This window comes from Anser anser (assembly GCF_964211835.1).
Source record: "Anser anser genome assembly, chromosome: 19".
NCBI classification, from domain to species: domain Eukaryota; kingdom Metazoa; phylum Chordata; class Aves; order Anseriformes; family Anatidae; genus Anser; species Anser anser.
In genome coordinates this window covers 8,218,922-8,237,807 of record NC_139740.1, presented here as the reverse complement: position 1 = coordinate 8,237,807, position 18,886 = coordinate 8,218,922, and the positions used below count along the sequence as shown (strand labels likewise).

Below are 18,886 nucleotides of genomic sequence, written 5' to 3'. Positions count from 1 at the left end.
TAGCTAGTGTTAAAATGGAAAACATTTCATGGTTATTATATGGTATGATTATATCACTGAATGAGGAATAGCACTGTTCAACGCATCTGGTTGCCTGCGATACAATTTGCGATACAATTCACTGTCTATCAAGCAGTGGACTGGTGTACTTGTTCTTATTTTTATATTAACCTTTATTTCTGTTTTCACTCCTTCTCAAGACCAGACTTTAAAAAAAATTATTTATTTTAATTATGGGATTGTTGCTTTTTAAATTTTAATAAAATATTGTTAAACAGTTCCTAGATATTCTTCATACTTTTCAGTTTAAATAATTTCTGATAGATTTGTCTTTTTTTTTTTTTAAAGCTATGTTAAAATGATCCCTTCTAAAGTGCCGGATATATGCATTATTATTTGGAGCATTGTTTTCTTTATATACAAATGGAATTGCTATGTTCACTTATGCCTATGAATCTACTTAAATTTAAACTGGTTTTCAAAATTACATCTACTTTGGAATTCTTTTATGCTGGATGCACAGTTTTTCAGTTAGTAAATTTTGGAGTGTAATTCCAAGAGCCCCATGATAGTGCTCTGCTCTAACTCATTTCTTTTCATTTCCTGTCCACATCCCTTTCACATCACCTCATTCCTCTGTGCCTATTGTGTTCCAGGTACCTGCTTTTACAACCACTCATCGAGCTCCTTTTTTTTTTAAACTGACTTGTATAGCTTAAAAACAGTTCAGTCAATACTGGCTCTTTCTGTCTTAAAATAACCATCCAGAAAGAGCTTCCTCTGGATCTGATTGCTATTACTTTCTCTGTAGACATTTAGATAACGACTGTGTCTTTTGTGATGTACAGCACCAAGCACTTTGACTGTGCTTCACAAGTAGATAATGACATAGTCCATTGAAGACTTAATTGCTTTGAGGAATTATTGATCTGTCTTGGCATAGCAGTTCTGACAGAGCAGGACTCCTGCTTTCTTCTCTCTGAAGGTGTAGTACTTAGGGAAGGACGTTCCTCATGACACATTTCTGAGCACGATTGTAGTAACTGGTCTCTTCTCTTGCTGCAGCTTGCTAAGTTTTCAGAGGACACTCTCAGCAGCTACACAGAGATGGTATCTTCTCAGGTACTATTATTATGAATTGTTTTCTTCCAGCTTCACTGCAGAACTTCATGATATCCTTCCCCTTCCTGTCTGATCTCCTGCTTGTTCCTAGACCTTTTTTTTGCTTGTGCGAGTTGTCCATTGTCACTCACTTGCTGCTTTAATTTGCTGTGCATGCAGGTTGCATGTCTTCCCCCTACATCTTCCCATGTAAATGCTGCTCTAGTGACCATAAATTGAGGTGACTTTGATCCTGAGTCCAGCTTTGCTTTTCTGAATATTGCAGATGGTTTGAAATAAACTTTTTTTCTGTCCTGAAGAAAGTGCCTCTTTCAAGTTCTCCTGTTCCAGGAGTAAAATAAACTTTTTATGGTGTGTGTCAGAAAGAAGGGACCTATTTTGCTTGTATCAGAAACACCTACTTCTTCAAGCCAAAAACAAAGAACAGTAAGGATGGGGGTCAGCACCAAGACCGAATGTGAAAAGGGGAGCATAGGATGTTCACGCTAAAAGTCTGATCCTGTTTCAGAGGCTTCTTAATGAGCTTAAGAACATTACTAATACTTCCAAATCTGGAACAAATAAACATTGAAAAGACCTGTTTTCAGGGGGAGGAACTGCAGCTGGCCACTCTATAAATTGCATCACCCAGATTAAGCAGGTAGGTAGAGGAAAGACACTTTGCTGTCTAATCTGGCATTAAGATTCCCATTTCCATAAGGAGGCAGATGGACTCCAGGAGTGATTAAAAATCCCTGGATATTATAAGAATCAATTTATGTCCTGTTGCTCCCAGCCACATAGAGGAGTGCACGTGGATACACATGCTTTCTTTCCTGAATATTTTGTTGTCTTTCTGTGCCAGTCCGTTTAGCCAAGCTGTTTTTCAGGTATTAAAAATGGGATTGATTTGAGCAGACCTTCCTGGTTTAAAAGATCTGCTTCTTTCGTTTTTGTTTCTATGTAACAATTTTTCTTGCAAGAAACTGGTTTAAACAAGAGGTTTTTTTTTTCTTTGTGATAGCTCATGATTGTTTGCATTTGACCTTATGACTGTACTAACCCTAAGGATCTAAGGAACTAGATCTAAGGAGCTTTGGGGGGAAGTGCTCTTCAGTGACAGCATTCCAGAGCAACAGCTAAAAAGCAGAAAAATAACATTGTAATGCAAACCTGGTTTTGCTGGCTTTAGGAGTGCCCAGAGAAAAACATGTAGCTCTGGTGTTTGAACTGAGAGGCTTGCTCTGAGATGTTTTCATGTGGAAGATGTAGGGTGCCACTGTGACATTTTAATTTTGCAAAATATCTCCTTCCTTCAGTTTATTACCTCGTTGATTACAATTAATTTGTAATGATGCAGTAGTCAGGCCACCTTGGCTTCATTTCCAACATCACTTCCTCAGTAAGTAACCTTGGGAAAGTCACTTTACCACAGTGACTCCACTTACTCAATTTGCAGTGTGATGACCTTGAGCTTAGGGCAGGGCCTCCAATTCTTCGATCCAAGGAGATGAGGGTTAATTCAGGGAAAAATACCTAGAGGTAGCAGCTGATTCACTACAAATGAAATCCCTTCCAAATTCCTTCCTGTGTTTTTGGATAGACAAAAGTAGTTTCAGTGAATTCTCAATTTAACAATCAGAATATTTCTTAGAATCCTTTGGAACGGGGAAGAAATGCCTTTCCCTTGAGAACATCGGCACCATATCAGTTAACTGGTTCCCACAGAGACCAATGTTTATCTTACAGTGTATCACTCTGCTGAACCTGAAAGCAGGTTATGTCTTACTCCTTTTCTTCCTTCTCTCCCCTTGTCTTCTCTGAATGAGCCTTTAACTGGCTGATGTCCTCTGTTTCCCTTGGCAGGAAATGATACGCTGCATCTGGAGCCATTTCCTCTGTGTTTTAAAAGGCAAATCCCCAACTCTGAGCTTCACTTCCAGCTTGCTCCATAGCCTGGGATCTGTCACTGTGAGTATTGCTGGGTTGTCAGAAGGAGAAACCCTACGTGGATGCTCCATTTGCATTGTTCATGCAGTCCTTCCCTGAGCATAGACTATTAGTAATCCGTTCACCGTAATGGTAGTAGTAGAGACCCCTCAGGCACCTGTCTTTGTAGAAGAGCTTATAACTGTCTTCTCCAAGAAGCACATTTACAGGCTAAAACAATAGCTAGAGATACCAGGAGCTGGACTTGATGATCCTTATGGGTCCCTTCCAACTCAGGATATTCTATGATTCTGCTCTGTGGCGTCTAAAAGGATGCCTGTATGTTCCACAACCCTCTTCTGGTCCTGATAAGGTAACTGCTGAAACATGTAACTGCTTAAACAGGTTCAGCAGTTCCCTTCCCATGGTTTTCATGCCTAGTTTTGCAATACCCTTAGATAAATTTGGTATTAAACAACCTATTGATCCTATTAGAGAAGGGAAATCTCAGATTCTGCAGTTTAAGACAGAAGGATAATAAGGATGACTTATCTGTCATCCCATGTGTTTATTCAACTTCACGGTATTTGCAACTGCGCGTGACCACCAAGATGTGTTTTCACTGAGATTTTGCCTTCTTGGGGGTATTGTGGGGTATTCTAGGTGCTCTGCTGTGTAGACAAGCAGGGGATTCTTTCCTGGCCAAATCCCAGCCCAGAGACTGTTCTGTTCTTCAGTGGGAAGGTGGAACCACCTCATGATAGCCATGAAGACCTGACTGATGAGCTGTCTACACGGTCCTTCTGCCACCCTGAGATGGAAGAGGAGGTGAGGGACATGGAACCCGTAATGCAGTATGTTGGCTCTAAGCATAGTACGACTGACCTGCACAGTGTAGTATTGCAGAGGGAGCTCTTTGCCAGTAGAGAACTCCTGTGGCTGTAATTCTTTGCTTAAAAGATTAAGAAGCAGCAAGGATGAGATCCTCTTCTACAGGAGTTGTAAAGCAGTGACTCTTCTTTCCTCTCTCTTCCCAGTTCAGTACATTTTGCTTATGAATTGACAGTGGTTCACGTTCAGCCACTGAATCAACACCGTTCATTTTGCTGGTTTCTTGCAGCCCCATGAAAGAGACGCTTTGCTCTCTGGCTCCCTGGCAGACGCAGTTCATGTGACCAATGAGCAAGAGAGGAACAACTGGGCTAGTGACCCTCCAAAGGCTCCTGACCATGCCCACCGAAAGCCAAACAGCAGAAGCAAGCATCCCTCTGGGTCCAATGTGAGTTTTAGTAAGGACACAGAGGGTGGAGAGGAGGAACATACTCAGGTAAGACATATAGAAGGGGCACACAATTAGTCTTTTGTGGAGCTAAAAGACAGACAAGCCTGTAGAGTCTCCTCTTTTGGGAATTTAAATTGGAAATTCCCTGTAAGATTCTGTGCTCAAGCTGTATTCATTGTAACAACCACAATTTTCCTGTCCACTGGACCAGGTTGCCGGTGACACTGAGGTGTTGGCCTGCGAGGCTGAAGATTTTGTGTGTGACTACCACCTTGAGATGCTTAGCCTGTCCCAGGACCAGCAGAACCCCTCCTGCATCCAGTTTGATGACTCCAACTGGCAGATGCACTTGAATTCCCTCAAGCCTCTGGGCCTGAATGTGCTGCTCAATCTCTGCAATGCCAGCGTGACAGAGCGTCTGTGCCGCTTCTCTGACCACCTCTGCAACATTGCCCTCCAGGAAACTCACAACGCCGTGCTGCCTGTCCATGTGCCCTGGGGCCTCTGTGAGCTTGCCAGGCTAATAGGTAAGGAGAAATTGGATGAACGGACACAAAGAAATCAGAGCTGCCAATAGACACTTAATCCTTAGAAAGCACAAGAGAAATATTTTCCAATTTCTTGTTGCTGAGAATGTGGAATTACAGAGCTGATTCTGTCCTTGTTGGGTTGCCAGAAGTCTATTAAAGAGGCTGCTTTTGGCAAGTTCAGACATAGATTCTATCAGAGGAAAAAATTGTCATCAAAGATATTTCCAGCCAGCCCTGGCTAGACTTGGTATTCTTCTGGCTCAAGTCTGACAATCTTATCTGGAGACAAGAACAGCTACTAAAGGATGGATGGCTGCCCTGTCTTTACCAGGATGCTTTACCAGGAGATTGGGTGTAAATGATGTGTGGTACCTCAGCTTGTTTTATAGATGGGAAAACCGAGGAATAGAAGAGGTAAAAGGTTAGAGGCAGCACCTAGAATTAAAACGTGAAAGCTCTTGAATTCACTTCTGTGCTTGTTCTTCAGTGCCACAGTTCTTTCTTCAAAGAACTAGAAGCATGAAAGCTCTAATTACTAGTAATACCTAGTCCTTTTGAATAGTTTTCAACACAGATCTTGAACCATCTTGGTGCAGATGCACAGAGAGCACAACTTAACTATCTGTTGCTGGGGTAATGTCAGAATGAGAGCACGCAAGATGGATGGCAAAGAAGAGGAGAGGACCTTTCTTTTGATTTGGTTAGTCTCACTTTTCTCCTCCTTGCATTCATGTTTCAGGTTTCACACCAGGTGCTAAAGATCTTTTCAAGCAGGAGAACTATTTGGCCTTGTACCGCTTGCCAAGTGATGAGATGGTTAAGGAGACGATGCTGGGGAAGCTTTCATCAATTACCAAGAGGAGACCACCGCTGAGCCACATGATTAACCTGTTCGTGAAGGACACCACTACCAGTAAGGCTGCCTCTTTCTTTGGGCATCCAAAGAGGGGTTGGGAGATGTGCAGATGGACATGGTGAGATTTTAAAGCACCTCAGCAAGATTTAAAAGCTTGTCTGTCAGAGCTCTTAGTCTCTTGTTAATATCTTAAATCGACTGAACCTGACTCTCTGCAGTTGGCATATGTTCAATATTGAATCTGAAATACGGTTACTATGTTGGCCCCAAATTTACCAATTAAACTGGCTTCTCTTGCCTATTTCTTCTTAAATTTGTATCTTAATTTAGGAGTCTTAATTTAGGAGGAGCTTTTTTCATTTGCCCCATTTGCTATCTTACCTTTGTGAGCAAGAATTTTTCTGACGCTAGTTCTTTCTTAGTGTAGCTGAAAAACCTTTAATGTTGCCTCATTTCAACTCCTTATCCTCATTTTTAAACGGTTTAGTTCAGAGGCTGGAGCTCAGACGAATACGTGTGTGACCTGGATTATGCTGTCTAGAGTAAATTCTAAGAGGAATTTTGCCAGTGAGGTTATTTAACCATCGGAACACCTCTCACATGATAGTTTTGGCCCTTGAAACTTTCTAAAATGTGTGCAACCAGAAATAATGGATTATGCAGCTATTATGTGAAATCAAATGGCTGTATTTGCACAGAGTCAGAACAGATGATCCTAACTAACCTCTCCTGATTCAGTATTTGTGAATAAATCTTTGAATCCACCCACTCCCATGACACGCTGAAGTCAAAGGGAGATAAATTCTACAGCTGTAGCAGAAATAGGAGGTAGCTTATCTGTATGTTTCCTTACTATTCCATTGAAGTACGTGCCTCACCATCTGGCAGCATTCATCCCAAAACCATAGTAACCACATGGAAATGAGGGGCTCACCAGCATCCTCGGTGGAGTAAAATGGCTTGGTACTGTCTCTGTCTTCCCTTGCTGTAGCTTCATTCTTAGATTTTTTTTTTTTGCTCTGTCTCATTGGCTCATCTCTAGAGGCTTGGTTCTTCCTAACGAGTTCCAGCAGTCATAAATGGATACTTGTCCTCCCTGTCCGTTCATTAGTTCCCTCCCTTGAGAAGAAATCCTAGCCTTTAAGTTCATGATTTAGGGAGGGAAGAGGCTGAGCTCACTTTGCTGGCAATGACAGCTGAACGAGCTCCCTCCATTTTATGGAGCATGCTGTCACTGTCATTTACCCCTTAGAGGGACTGTTTTGTGGGACACTGTTGATGCTCAATGGGAATCCTATGGGAAATGGATTGCAGTTGCTGTCAGGCAGAAATGTAGGTATGTGCACGTGTGGTCATCTGCAAGTTCTTGCTCCGTGTCCAGGGCATAAATATTGCATGAATCAATGAACATGTTTTGTTTTCTCTTTCCCAACAAGGACTATCTGACTGTAGGACCAAGGTGGGAAGGATTAGGTGTTTATACAATAAAATTAACCAGAGCCCCACACAAGTACTCCTTTGTGTCCCTGAAACAGGCTCAGTCTTTCACACACAGCTCCTATTTGTCTTGGAGGTTTGTTATGCTGATAAACTTGGCGTGCGATGACTATTTATAGCAGAAAGCAGAGAGCTGCTGTGTTTTGGAAAATCCTCTGGTGTTCCTGAAGGTCCCTGCCTGATTTGTGTGAGTGGATATTCTTGGCTCTTGATTTCACCAGCTCGTGTGGGCATTTGCAGTCAGCAACAATACCTCCAAGAGGCCTTGGGGCTCATTTTTCTTGGCAGTGATGTTTTTTTCATTAGATCAGCTTTGAAGCTGTTGGGGGCAAAGTCACAGAGCAGCTGGAGGAGGGAACCGAGACAGTGAAGTCTACGTGAGTGCAATGTTAATGTATCAGTGCAAATGAAAGGGAACAGGAAGGGTAGAGGGGAGACAGCCGGACACACCTGAACTTGTGTCCTATGCCTGGGACCTGCATCAGACAAGTGGCATCACACACCTTCAGGAAACACTTAACACCTCAACCTGCAAGAGGGAATGAACGATTTTAAGACTGTATTAAAAAGTAGTGTAAGAAAAAAATAGGGCAAGCTGTGGGATCTGTTGATTTTCAGTTCTTCCCTGATCACAACATGAGTTGTTTGGTTTTTTTTTTAGTATGTTTTGCTGAACTTTTGACCCATCCTGATTTAACTCACTTTCAGGACCCTTTGTGGAACAGGCTGCTACCTAATGCTGCTGGTCACGCTGTTAAATTATCTTCTGCTACTTGAAAAGAAGCTATTCAAGAATGGCTGTTACCCTTTAGATTCACTTCTGGCCTAGCACTTTCCAGTGCAGGCAGACTTTGATCCCCATAGTCTCATCACTGGTGCTTATACTCTCATGAGAACAAGCACACAAGAATATATTTTCTTCTTCCATTGGATGCAGAAGCAAGACTTTTCCCCACCTTCTGTAGGACTGGGATTAACACAACATAAGGGAAGAATAGGAGCTGACTACTCGGGTCACATTTTATCACAGCCGTGTTTGAATTCCCAGTTGGACACAAATAGCAGCTGAACACATACATATCATCCAGTCTTGAATAATTTCTTGACGGGGACTGAAGACTTTCAACAGAGGAATCTGTGTACCTGGAGTGGATCAAGGCAGTTTGTAGGAGCGCTGTTTTGACAAATAAAGGAGCAGTTGTTATGAGAACTCTTGCCTGGGATCCTGTATGGGTGATGCTGACTCATTGTTCTTCCATATTTCAGGCACTGAACAGATGTTTTCTCATGGGACAGCTGACATCATCCTTGAGGCCTGCACAGATTTTTGGGATGGTACCGATATCTACCCCCTCTCTGGTTCTGACAGGTGGGCAGCTTTGTCATTTGGTGCGTTCAGGAACTGCTGCAAAATTGCAGAGGGAACGTGGGCACTCTATTAAAATTTTCTTTACTGATGCTTATGGTATTTAATAGAAGCTTGAAGTAGGTTATGAGCATAAGCTGTCTCTGCTTATAATTATTATAATCATAGCAGTGCAAGAGATTAGATGTCAAGAAGTAATCTGTCAGACTGTAAGACTAAACCATTTACTACTGTATCTGTTAATATTAGCCTCTTATAAGTGGACCCTGACTGTACCATGTAGCAGGACAATGAATTATAATCAGATCATTTGATGCTGGCAGGGAATTGTTCTTCTTATTCAAGAAATGGCTTATATCTTACATGAAATGCAAAGTGATCAATTCTGCCTACTGTTGACACCTTTAAAGCAGTCCTCCACAGTGCATCACACCCTTTTAGTCCTGTTGTAGCTGTCCAGCATCTGTTGCATATTTATCTATAGGCTAAATTTCTGTTCTTTCTAGCAGAGCAGACAAACCAATAATATTTAGTTTCACTGAATGTCAGCAAGTTGTTCTTCTAAGTCTGCTAATCCTCAGGTGTAAGAAAACTCCCACTAGAACTTTTTGGAGTATTTATCATCTTAGAACCTAATGAAAAATCCCATGTATAGTCTAATTTGTTACTTTTGTGAGCTCAACATAGAGAAGGAACTTCACACTGTTCTAGTGACTGAATGTTGACTAAGTGTGGACTTGAAATACAGCTCCTGGGACCCAAACTATGAAAGGGGACAGGAGAACAGTCTGTTACTGTAACCATCTCTGCCATAGTTACTATCGTCAATTTGTCATTTCCTTCCTTGGTGTTTATCGCACTACAGATAACCTCACTCATTAATTCAATTTCTGCTGCCATGCAGTGAACTACCTTAGACTCATCTGGCAATCATCGAGTACATCAATAAGAGCATTCAGAGTACTGTGTTCACACTCATCTGTCTGATGAACAACCAGCAATGTTCACCACTGCCCTGCTCCTCACAGAATACATTTTTCCACCTACCCAGTCAGTGACTTCTGCACCGAACTATAGCTGGTACAATCAGAAACACGGCACATTTCTGCTAACTTTGGTCTTTGTCTCTTCCACATAGGAAGAAGGTGTTAGATTTCTACCAGCGGGCCTGCCTCTCAGGATACTGTTCTGCCTTTGCATACAAGCCAATGCATTGTGCCTTGTCCTCCCAGCTCAACGGCAAGTGCATAGAGCTGGTGCAGGTCCCTGGGCAGAGTGCCATCTTCACATGCTGTGATCTCCCTGGGACAACCCCCATCAAACAGAGCAGTCGGAGGAATAGTTGGAGCTCAGATGGTATGTATGTTCTGTTCTGCGCTGTCTGCTGCTAGGCCAGGTGCTTTCTTTCTGATCAGTCTAGAACTATAAGAACACTCTCATTCAGAGCAGCAGATGGAAATGGAGAACTCAGGGTTTCTAAAGTAGATGCCTTTCCCGAGGAAGTAATGATGTAGCAGCTGGTAAGTATATTTCTAGCTTAGCTATTGAAGCTTGCAGAGTTCTTCTACTTGTGGGAAGTCTGTTTCCTAAAGTAGACAACTGAGAGTCAAGACTTCTGAGTATTTCGACACTTAGTTTGCTAATTAACTAATTTTATGGAAATCACATATGCTGTGTTTTCTTCAAAGGAACTAGATGCATGATGGTATGTGACTACTCTCCCTTGATAGATTTGGTTGCTGTGCTGAAGGATATGATTCCCAGTAGATGTAAATTGTACATCTGCAGAACAGCAATGGAAACTGAGAAATAAGCACATACCATTGCATAACTTCAGGAGACTCTTGTAAGACCAGCGTTAATCTCTTTCTGCCTTGGTCTCCCATACTGTAAAATGTAAGTAATAGGGTTTCCAACAGCTTTGAGGCAGTGGTGACTGTTTTCAAAACCCTTTTCAGTCTCACCTGTGGCAAACTTTGCAACTGTGGGAAGTATTTCATTATTTTGTTCCTCACGTTGTATTAAGCTCCCATTCACCACAGGCTGATGTGGCAATGGTGAAGGAAATATGACAAAGAGCGTTCGCAGGCTCTTTGGGAGTGTCTGCAATGGCTCTGGAGGGAAAGTTCCCTGCATCAGCCCCTCATACTCTGATGCCTCTCTGCCTCAGCCAGACTCATCATGTTTAAGCACAGTATGAGGTGTTTAAAAAGCACATGTGAACATAATGCTGCACACATCCTTTACCTTTCTGCCCCAGTTCTTTGTGACTGATCCCTGTCTTCTGTTTTGTCTTTTTCCTTTCCATGCTGTCTATTTCGTACTTGTACTCTTGGTCACATGTGCGGGGATGTTCTGAAACTACCTCTGTGACTTGGTATGCTGGGACAAATGGATGTCTTCAAATTTCCTTCTGTATGTGTCTATCTGCATGTTTCTGTGTCTGGGCACTGTGTCTCGGGGTATTACCATGGTGGACTCTCCCACCGTGGGTACTGTTGTCTGATGCACATGTGGCCACTTGTCTCTGTGATTGCGTGTTGTTTGCATGCCTGAAGAAGGGATTGGGGAAGTGATGGAGAAGGAGGACTGTATCCAGGCTCTGAGCGGACAGATCTTCATGGGAATGGTCTCATCTCAGTATCAGGCCCGTCTTGACATTGTCCGCCTCATTGATGGATTGGTCAATGCCTGCATTCGTTTTGTCTACTTCTCCCTGGAAGATGAGCTCAAAAGCAAGGTAAGCTGTCTTTGCTGAACTCCCTGAACTCGCATGCCCCTGCCTTGTCTGTCTGGAGAGTTTAGCTCCAGTGCCATCTAAGGTTAATCTGGTTCAGCTAGCCTAGTGGGTCCAGTAGGTACTTACACTCTGATACAACATTGTCTGCAATACTCTGGCCTGGATAGCTACACTGAACTCTTTTGCCTGCTCTCCTATAGGTGTTTGCTGAGAAGATGGGTCTTGAGACTGGCTGGAATTGTCACATATCCTTAACACCCAATGGTGATGTGCCTGGCTCAGAGATCCCTCCCTCTAGCCCCAGCCATGCTGGCTCTCTGCACGATGACCTACATCAGGGTGAGAGAACTGCGCCTAAACCACTTTGAATGCCACGTGTTTCCCGGATGGTTCTTTTAAACCCGTTCATAGGGTCCTGTGTCCTCACCAGATACCTGATCCTTCAGAGCTTTGAGCACAAAGCTGGATGGGCCTGAGGTGTGTGTATGTGTGAGTGAGAGCGCCTTACATTTATAGCATCCCTACCCAGTCAGTACCGCAGTTATTGGAAACAAACATCCTTCTGTGCACCAGCTGCCATGATTTTACAACTGCTCATTATCACTTTTGGTTCTTGCTGAGGCCCTGGTCAAGCCACTGAGGGTCAGTCTCTTACCTGTGCATTGCTCTTCTCTTTAAGTGGGATTTCATCTCTCTCTTCTTCCCCTAGGAAAGAAAGAACAGATACACCATTGTGTCTCAAAGCAGAGACTATGCTCACATATCTACCTCTGAGCAGATTAGTCATCTAAAAATATTGCATTTTAGATGACTGAGGGGGATCTAAGCTTTGCTAACCTAGAAAAATCAGGCTTCATGCTTCCTGGCTTCTGCAGTGCCACGTGAATATACCATGTGGGTGGCACAGGAGTGGCAGAGGCCAGTTTGTGCTTGTTGTTTATGATGTTTCTCTGTGCTCCAGTTTCTCGAGATGATGTGGAGGGGCTCCTGCTGATGGAAGAGGAAGGGCACTCAGATCTCATCAGCTTCCAGCCAACAGACAGTGATATCCCCAGCTTCCTGGAGGACTGTAACAGGGTGAGGTCCCCTTTCCTTACACGCTTTGTGTTGTTGTCACGGTCAACAGTGTAACAGCATCTCAGAGGGAATTCCTTTTTCAAGATAATTCATTGACTGGTTTTGTGACTGGTTCACATCCTGATCTTTCTCCTCCCACTTCCAGCTTCACAGTAGCCTTGAGAAGCTCATCTCAGTCCATCTGGGTCCCCTTCTCATGTGCTGGGCAGGAACTGGGAACATCCCCACATTCCATGCAGACAGCAGAAGCTTTCTTCCCGACCCATGAGCAGTAGTTGGTGCTGACCAGCAGTCAGGGTGTGGGACGTGATCTTCCCGCCTCACAGAACACAAACGTTCTCAGCAGAGGTTACAGAAATATCAGAGACACAAAAAAAATAGTCTGTTAGGCCTGTGTTTAGGAAGGAAAAAACATTCCTTTGCTGTGCATTGTGTGCAATTGAAATAGCGGATAGGTAGTGGGAGACAACCCGTATTCTCCAACTAGTTTCTCCACACAGGTAAAAATTCCTTAGAAATCCTTGAGCACAGTTTTATGATGCTGATCTTACAAACCCAGAGGGAGGGTACAGACTGCCATGTCAGTGTAGAACTTTAGTAGAAAACTTCTTAAAATGGCTTGGGAAAGCCAGGTTATGTCTGCAGGGACATCAATTTATATCTGATCTTGAAGTTGCACTCTGGGAATTCTGATCTGAGCAGTTCCTTGCTAACTGCTTCCCTCACACACACTCCTGCTTAGTCTCCTCTTTGTCTTTTTCAGGCCAAACTTCCACGGGGGATCCACCAAGTGAGACCCCACCTGCAAAACATAGACAACGTGCCTTTGCTGGTGCCCCTCTTCACAGACTGCACCCCAGAAAGTGAGTAGCACAAAGCCTGGGTCTGTCCTCGTACCATGCACGGATACATTCCCCATCCCTGTGCTCTGGCTTATCTGGCTGTAGACATGGGTCAAGGGAAAGGGATACAGTCCAGAAATGCAGAAGGGCATTTTGGTATTAACGACCCGCTATTGCTACCTGCGGGGAGGCAATCTTGACTTCAGTACAACTGTTCCTTAGCTACAGAATTGGGCTAAGAGCCACTCCATTTTCAATTTGCATTCATAAGAGACAAAGGCACAAAACATCCACAATGCCTGTTATTAAGTGTTATCAGTGTGCCAGGAGACTTTGATCTCTGCTTGCAACCCTCGCTTCCTTATATAACTCAGAAGTCACTTCCCAGAAGTATTTTTCTCTGGCAGTTGCTGTTCGCACCTTCTGCTGCTTTGCAGAGCTTTTGATTGCAGAGAGCAAAAATGACAAAATTTCTCTCTGAGAAACACTATTTTAGCTAAATGGGCTGAGTACTTAGCTGGGTAATACCTGTCCAGCCTCCAGTAAAAGTGCTAAGAATCATTACGATTCGGCATTTTAGGCACCTCTGGGCACAGCTTACAGGATTGCCAGTGAGAACCAGCTACAAACCAGTCTGCCTGGGTATTCAGTGCCCAGTAAATTTCCTTTGGCTGACAGAGGTGACACTTCCCCACTCCATCCAACCCCTTGCTGTGCTGCAGATCCGGGTACACCAGTCATTTGGATAAATTGTTTACACAGGAATCTGCAGAGGGTGGTGTTTTGTTTGTTTTTCTTTTTTTGCCTTGACTATTCTAGAAAACTCAAATATCCAGAGCGCTGTGCACAGGGCTACAGAACAAAAATTGGATCAAACAGCAGCTTTGATTTAGAGCCCTCAGGAGGATGTTAATGAAAAGATTGATGAGAGTTAGAGGTCAGGCTGGGAGTGGAGGAAGAGGGGCTGGCTCTGAACAGGGCTAAGCGTGGCACTGCTTTTGGAGTACTTTGTTTTATTTCCTTTGTTCCTTCAGACTTGGAACAGCAGCGAGGTGCTGCTGAGAAGAATTAGAAAGTGTATTTTTTTCAGATTTGAATTACTCAACTAAGTTTAATTTCTGCTGTTTTCTACCAAGACCATTTGTTGCTGAAGCCATCTGTGTTACATGCCCAGGGTATACCTAGAGCTCTGGTCTGAAAGAGACATGCTAGAGGTGCAGATCTCTGGGTCACAATTCTGCGGATCACAGCTCAGCCTGCAGAAGGCAGGTACACAGGGCACTTGGACTGCAATTAATTAGCAATCTGATTGTGCCCTCTGACTACATGTCTGAGGAATACCAACTGGGGTCATTTTAAAAGATGACTGCTTGCTATCCAGACTGGAAAGCATACTTGAAGCCTGTGAACATAGCGATAATGCACTGTGCTTCTCCTTCCATCCCCTTGCAGCCATGTGTGAGATGATCAAGATCATGCAGGAATACGGGGAGGTGACTTGCTGTCTGGGGAGCTCTGCCAACCTGCGGAACAGCTGCCTCTTCCTGCAGAGTGATATCAGGTGGGGCAGGATCCAGTCTTCCAGCTGCCTTTGCCTTGGTGTGTCCAGCCATGGGACACAACAGGCTTGGTGACCATGCAGGGGGATGCTCACAATTATCATTAGTTGGGTGTGTAAGGGACATTTGGATGGTATTGGATGGGATTTATTTTTTTTTTAAATGGAGTGATCACCTAGATCCCTTGACACAGAGATTTCTCTACATCTTTGAAAGGAAGCTGTTACTCTTATATGCTAGAGTATTGTGCACCAACTGGAGTTGCAGATGCTTCTTGTTTGGGCAAAATAATGGCAGTCCCCTACTGGATCAACCAATTTGTTCACCTTGAGTCACACACCCAAATATGTTCAGTATTTATCTGGAAATAACGTCTGGGGAGATTGATCCTAAAGTCACATCCCAGCTCAGAACTTCTCTACAAGCGAGGCAGAGGTGGCACAGCATGACTTTACAGGCTGGATTGCAGCGGAGCATGGTTTCTCCTCCGGGATGAGGTCCTTCCTTAACGCTCCTATGTTGTCCATGCAGTATAGCACTGGACCCTCTCTACCCATCCCGCTGCTCCTGGGAGACCTTTGGCTACGCCACCAGCACCACCATGACTCAGGCCTCTGATGAGCTCACCCCCCTGCAGCTTTCAGGGCAGCTCAACAGCCTGCCTTGCTCCATGTCCTTCCGCCAAGAAGAGAGTACCAGCATCATCAGGCTTATAGAGCAGGTGAGCCAGGCACGCCCCCCCTCCTAGTTCTCTCTCTTGCCCACACCCCTCTGCCTGCAGCTCATGAGGAGCAAAGCCAGGAGCCCATGCAAGCATTCTTGTTGAGCTGCCCACAGTAGGTTTGCTTGGGTCTCCTGTCCTTTGTTCAGGAAACACAAAAGAAATTCTTCCTGCCTGCTCCTAGCAGTGCAAGGTGTAGGGGATGTTGGGAACAGTACCCTGTTGCACCAGGGCACAAATATCAACTGGGTTAAGTATAAATTCACAGCAATCCCTGCCTGGAAAATAACAGTACTAGAGAGAAGTGTTACCCCAGAAAATCCAGGTTTAAACAAACTTACCCCTCGGTTAAATTCTGCCCTTCCATCTCAACCTCTGTATCTAAGCAGGAGACCTTCCCCTTTTGCTTACACCATGTCCAGATGCTCTCCCCTCCCACTTCCCCCACAGGCCACATGTTCTGCCCCTGCCTGCCAATAATTGCTCTTGGCTGATAACTGCTCCCATCAGCGAGGGCTCTGAGGGTTTGTGCTTCCTTCCAGGCACGGCACGCAACATATGGGATCCGCAAGTGTTTCCTCTTCTTGCTGCAGTGCCAGCTGACCTTGGTTGTCATTCAGGTGAGTCCAGCCTGGCTGTGGACAGCATTTATGTCACAGGACAGGAGTGCTAGCAAGGATAATGGGTGGTTGAAGTGGGGCAGCCTTGCAAGGGGCACAGTGGCCTTCAATCAGGTTTACATAGCGTGTTTGGGAAAGTTACAGATAAGGACTATGAGATCCCAGCCTACATTGCCCCTTCTCCCTGACCCTCCTATAGAGGTTTCTCTCAGATCCCTTTTTCCCTGGAGAAAAGCAACCCTGTTCCAGCACCCTGAAACACTTGGAGGGGCTGTGCAGCAGCAGCCTCCTTACCAGCTCATCCCAGTGTTTGGGGGGAGGATGGTGGCAGCCGGGGTAACAGCACCATCCTACACTGCTCATGCTCTTCACTCTGGATTGTTCCCATCCAGTTCCTCTCCTGCCTGGTACAGCTGCCCCCCATCCTCAGTACCACGGACATCGTGTGGCTCTCCTGTTTCTGCTACCCACTGCTCAGGTGAGTCTGTCAGGCAGGGGGGAATCTCCTGCCCACAGGATACACAGACCAGTCCCCCAGCCTCACTGTGGCCATGATAAAAGGAAGCTGACATCGCTCACAGCATGCTAAGGAGGCTGCAAGGGTTATTTTAAGCACCTGCTTTGACAAAGTGCTTGGAAACACAGATAGGATCATTTGTGTACTGCTGTTAGCCCTGCCTGCTGTCTGAGAGCTGCTATTATCTTGTTTGAGCCTCCAGCTGAGAATCATTTTCTGATTTTGACATTGTTGCACTGGCTGGGGTGTGATGGAGAGCACAGGGTGGCAGGCAGAGGTCGATATATACCATAGGTAGATTTTCCCCATCACACAGTTGGAAGTTACCTCTCCCTGTCTACGCTTGCCATACATGAGAACTTGTACAGGATATGCTTCAGGGAGTGGGATACAAGCGCAGCTCAAGCAGTGGTCAGATAAGTGCCAGTGCTCCAGTCAGAGGAGGTTCTTTGGCTTCAAATGTTAGCCCAGAAAGCAGATGTGGTGCCTGAACTTGTCAGTAAAAGACTAACTTCCCTTTCTCCAGCATCTCACTCCTGGGCAAGCCTCCCCACAGCTCCATCATGACCATGGCAACAGGAAAAAATTTGACTTCCATTCCTAAGAAGGTAGGTAGCCCATCTGATAAGAATTGTTCATCCTTTCTTCTCTTCTTCTCTGTCCCCATGTTGGTGCATAGCTGAGGCCCTGTGCTAACATGGCTTCCCACCTCCCTTGGTAAACTCTGATCCGTGGCACGAGCCACCCTAGCCAAATCTTGTCATGGTCACGAAGGGAATCCCTTAGTACCAGTATGCCTGCAGGACAGGTCCACAGCGCAACATCCCAAATCTGTATTGCAGCCTCTGATGGTTCACGTTGGGGAGGCTGGGCCGGTGACATGCCCGTGTCACTCTCCTGCCTCTCCCTTATCCACAGACTCAGCACTACTTCCTGTTCTGCTTCCTGCTGAAATTCAGCCTGACCATCTGTTCGTGCCTCATCTGCTTCGGGTTCACGCTGCATGAGTCCTGCAAAGAGGTGAACACTACCAGCCTCAATCTCACAGCCTGCTCCTCCATCATGCTGCACAGGTGAGGAACCGAGCCTGGCACAAGCCGATGCCCTGTGGTGCCTGTTGCTCCTGCCGCTCCCAGGTGGAGCTGACCCCCTCTAACAACCTTCACACTCTTGCATGAGCTGGCTGTAATGGCTGTGCAGAAGGCTGGGCACTCTCCCTAGCCTGGAGGATTGCACCTTTGGGACAAAGCCTGGCCTTGCTCAGTCATCCCCTGGTACCAGGGCAGCCCATTTTTCTGCTGAGAAAAGACTCCAAGCTCACATCTGGTTTGCTCAGCTACCAGAGAGAGGCAGATCTCTGGTGGAAATGGGTCAGACAGTGAGTCCTTACTGTCCCTGACTTCTTCCCTCTGTCCTCTCGTTTACTAGCAATGCTGGTGGTGCTCCTGACTGGTTTGGGACATTTTCCAATGCTCTTCTTGTAGCCCAGAAGCTCACAGCTGGCCTGATTGTTTTACACACAGGTGAGTCTGCTTGCAGCACTCAGCACCCACACCCCAGCTCTGGGGGAAAACTTGGATTTGTTTCTTTCTGTGCCCCTCATTATGCCAGAGGGCACAAACTTCATTAGAAATGGAGGCTTTGTTGGTCTTCTGACATAAAGCCCCTTGCCTTACTATACATTGCCCTAACAAAGTAAAAACAGCACCTTTGGAGCTGATTTTACCTCTTACCTGCCTGGCGAAGCGCTGGTTCCCTTCCAGTCTCACCAAAAGGGCAGCCTCCATCTTTGCCTTCGTGCAAACCAACTAGCAGTAGCCTGCAGCTCTGCAGAAACATTCCTTGCCTTAAAAGTTCCTCTGTTCCTGCTGCCATGTTATGAAGCACTCCCTTGAGCTGGAAGGCTTTTTATCCCCTCTGGAGGGGAGGGGAGCCAGGCTCTGGCCAACCCTCATCACCTGCGCATGGTTGCTGAGCAGAGCAGCTCCAGCTGCTCTCATGTAACCTTAACGGGCCTCTGCTCCCTTTCCACCACGTCAGGTGGTGGCGTGCCTTGGTGCCCAGAAGAACATTACATGTTGAGATGTGTAGGGTGCCCAGGTCAACAGGTATGCCTCCTGATTTGAGGGGCAGCAGTTCTGATGAGAGGCAGTGTGCATTACTTCAGCACAGCGGGCTGAGAACAAACCCCAGTGTGCCTGCAGTGAGCAATGCTGGGCACTATTGCTACCGTGGCCCCCCTTTGCATA

The 18,886-nt window shown here is 45.3% G+C and overlaps 1 protein-coding gene and 1 long non-coding RNA gene across 7 annotated transcripts in view; one reads left to right on the top strand and one right to left on the bottom strand.

Annotated features, from left to right (window-relative positions):
- Nucleotides 1-18,886, top strand: part of TMEM94 (transmembrane protein 94) — a 50,486-nt gene that overhangs the window by 27,475 nt on the left and 4,125 nt on the right. For 5 of the 6 annotated variants that reach the window (XM_083805596.1, XM_083805597.1, XM_083805601.1 and 2 more), the window contains 19 exons: nt 1,066-1,122; nt 2,968-3,072; nt 3,694-3,858; nt 4,151-4,357; nt 4,524-4,839; nt 5,582-5,755; nt 8,462-8,564; nt 9,700-9,917; nt 11,120-11,301; nt 11,502-11,640; nt 12,263-12,378; nt 13,142-13,241; nt 14,673-14,781; nt 15,311-15,500; nt 16,043-16,120; nt 16,513-16,598; nt 17,164-17,245; nt 17,556-17,710; nt 18,066-18,160. In XM_083805596.1, coding sequence (XP_083661722.1) covers nt 1,066-1,122; nt 2,968-3,072; nt 3,694-3,858; nt 4,151-4,357; nt 4,524-4,839; nt 5,582-5,755; nt 8,462-8,564; nt 9,700-9,917; nt 11,120-11,301; nt 11,502-11,640; nt 12,263-12,378; nt 13,142-13,241; nt 14,673-14,781; nt 15,311-15,500; nt 16,043-16,120; nt 16,513-16,598; nt 17,164-17,245; nt 17,556-17,710; nt 18,066-18,160 — 2,677 coding nt within the window. The remainder of the gene's footprint in view (nt 1-1,065; nt 1,123-2,967; nt 3,073-3,693; nt 3,859-4,150; nt 4,358-4,523; nt 4,840-5,581; nt 5,756-8,461; nt 8,565-9,699; nt 9,918-11,119; nt 11,302-11,501; nt 11,641-12,262; nt 12,379-13,141; nt 13,242-14,672; nt 14,782-15,310; nt 15,501-16,042; nt 16,121-16,512; nt 16,599-17,163; nt 17,246-17,555; nt 17,711-18,065; nt 18,161-18,886) is intronic. The other variant, XM_083805598.1, reaches the window with a different exon arrangement.
- Nucleotides 5,762-12,266, bottom strand: LOC310884195. Its single transcript, XR_014574073.1, has 3 exons — nt 12,139-12,266; nt 11,957-12,006; nt 5,762-7,724 (listed from the first exon to the last, which is right to left on the bottom strand). It is a non-coding gene; the product is annotated as an uncharacterized lncRNA (long non-coding RNA).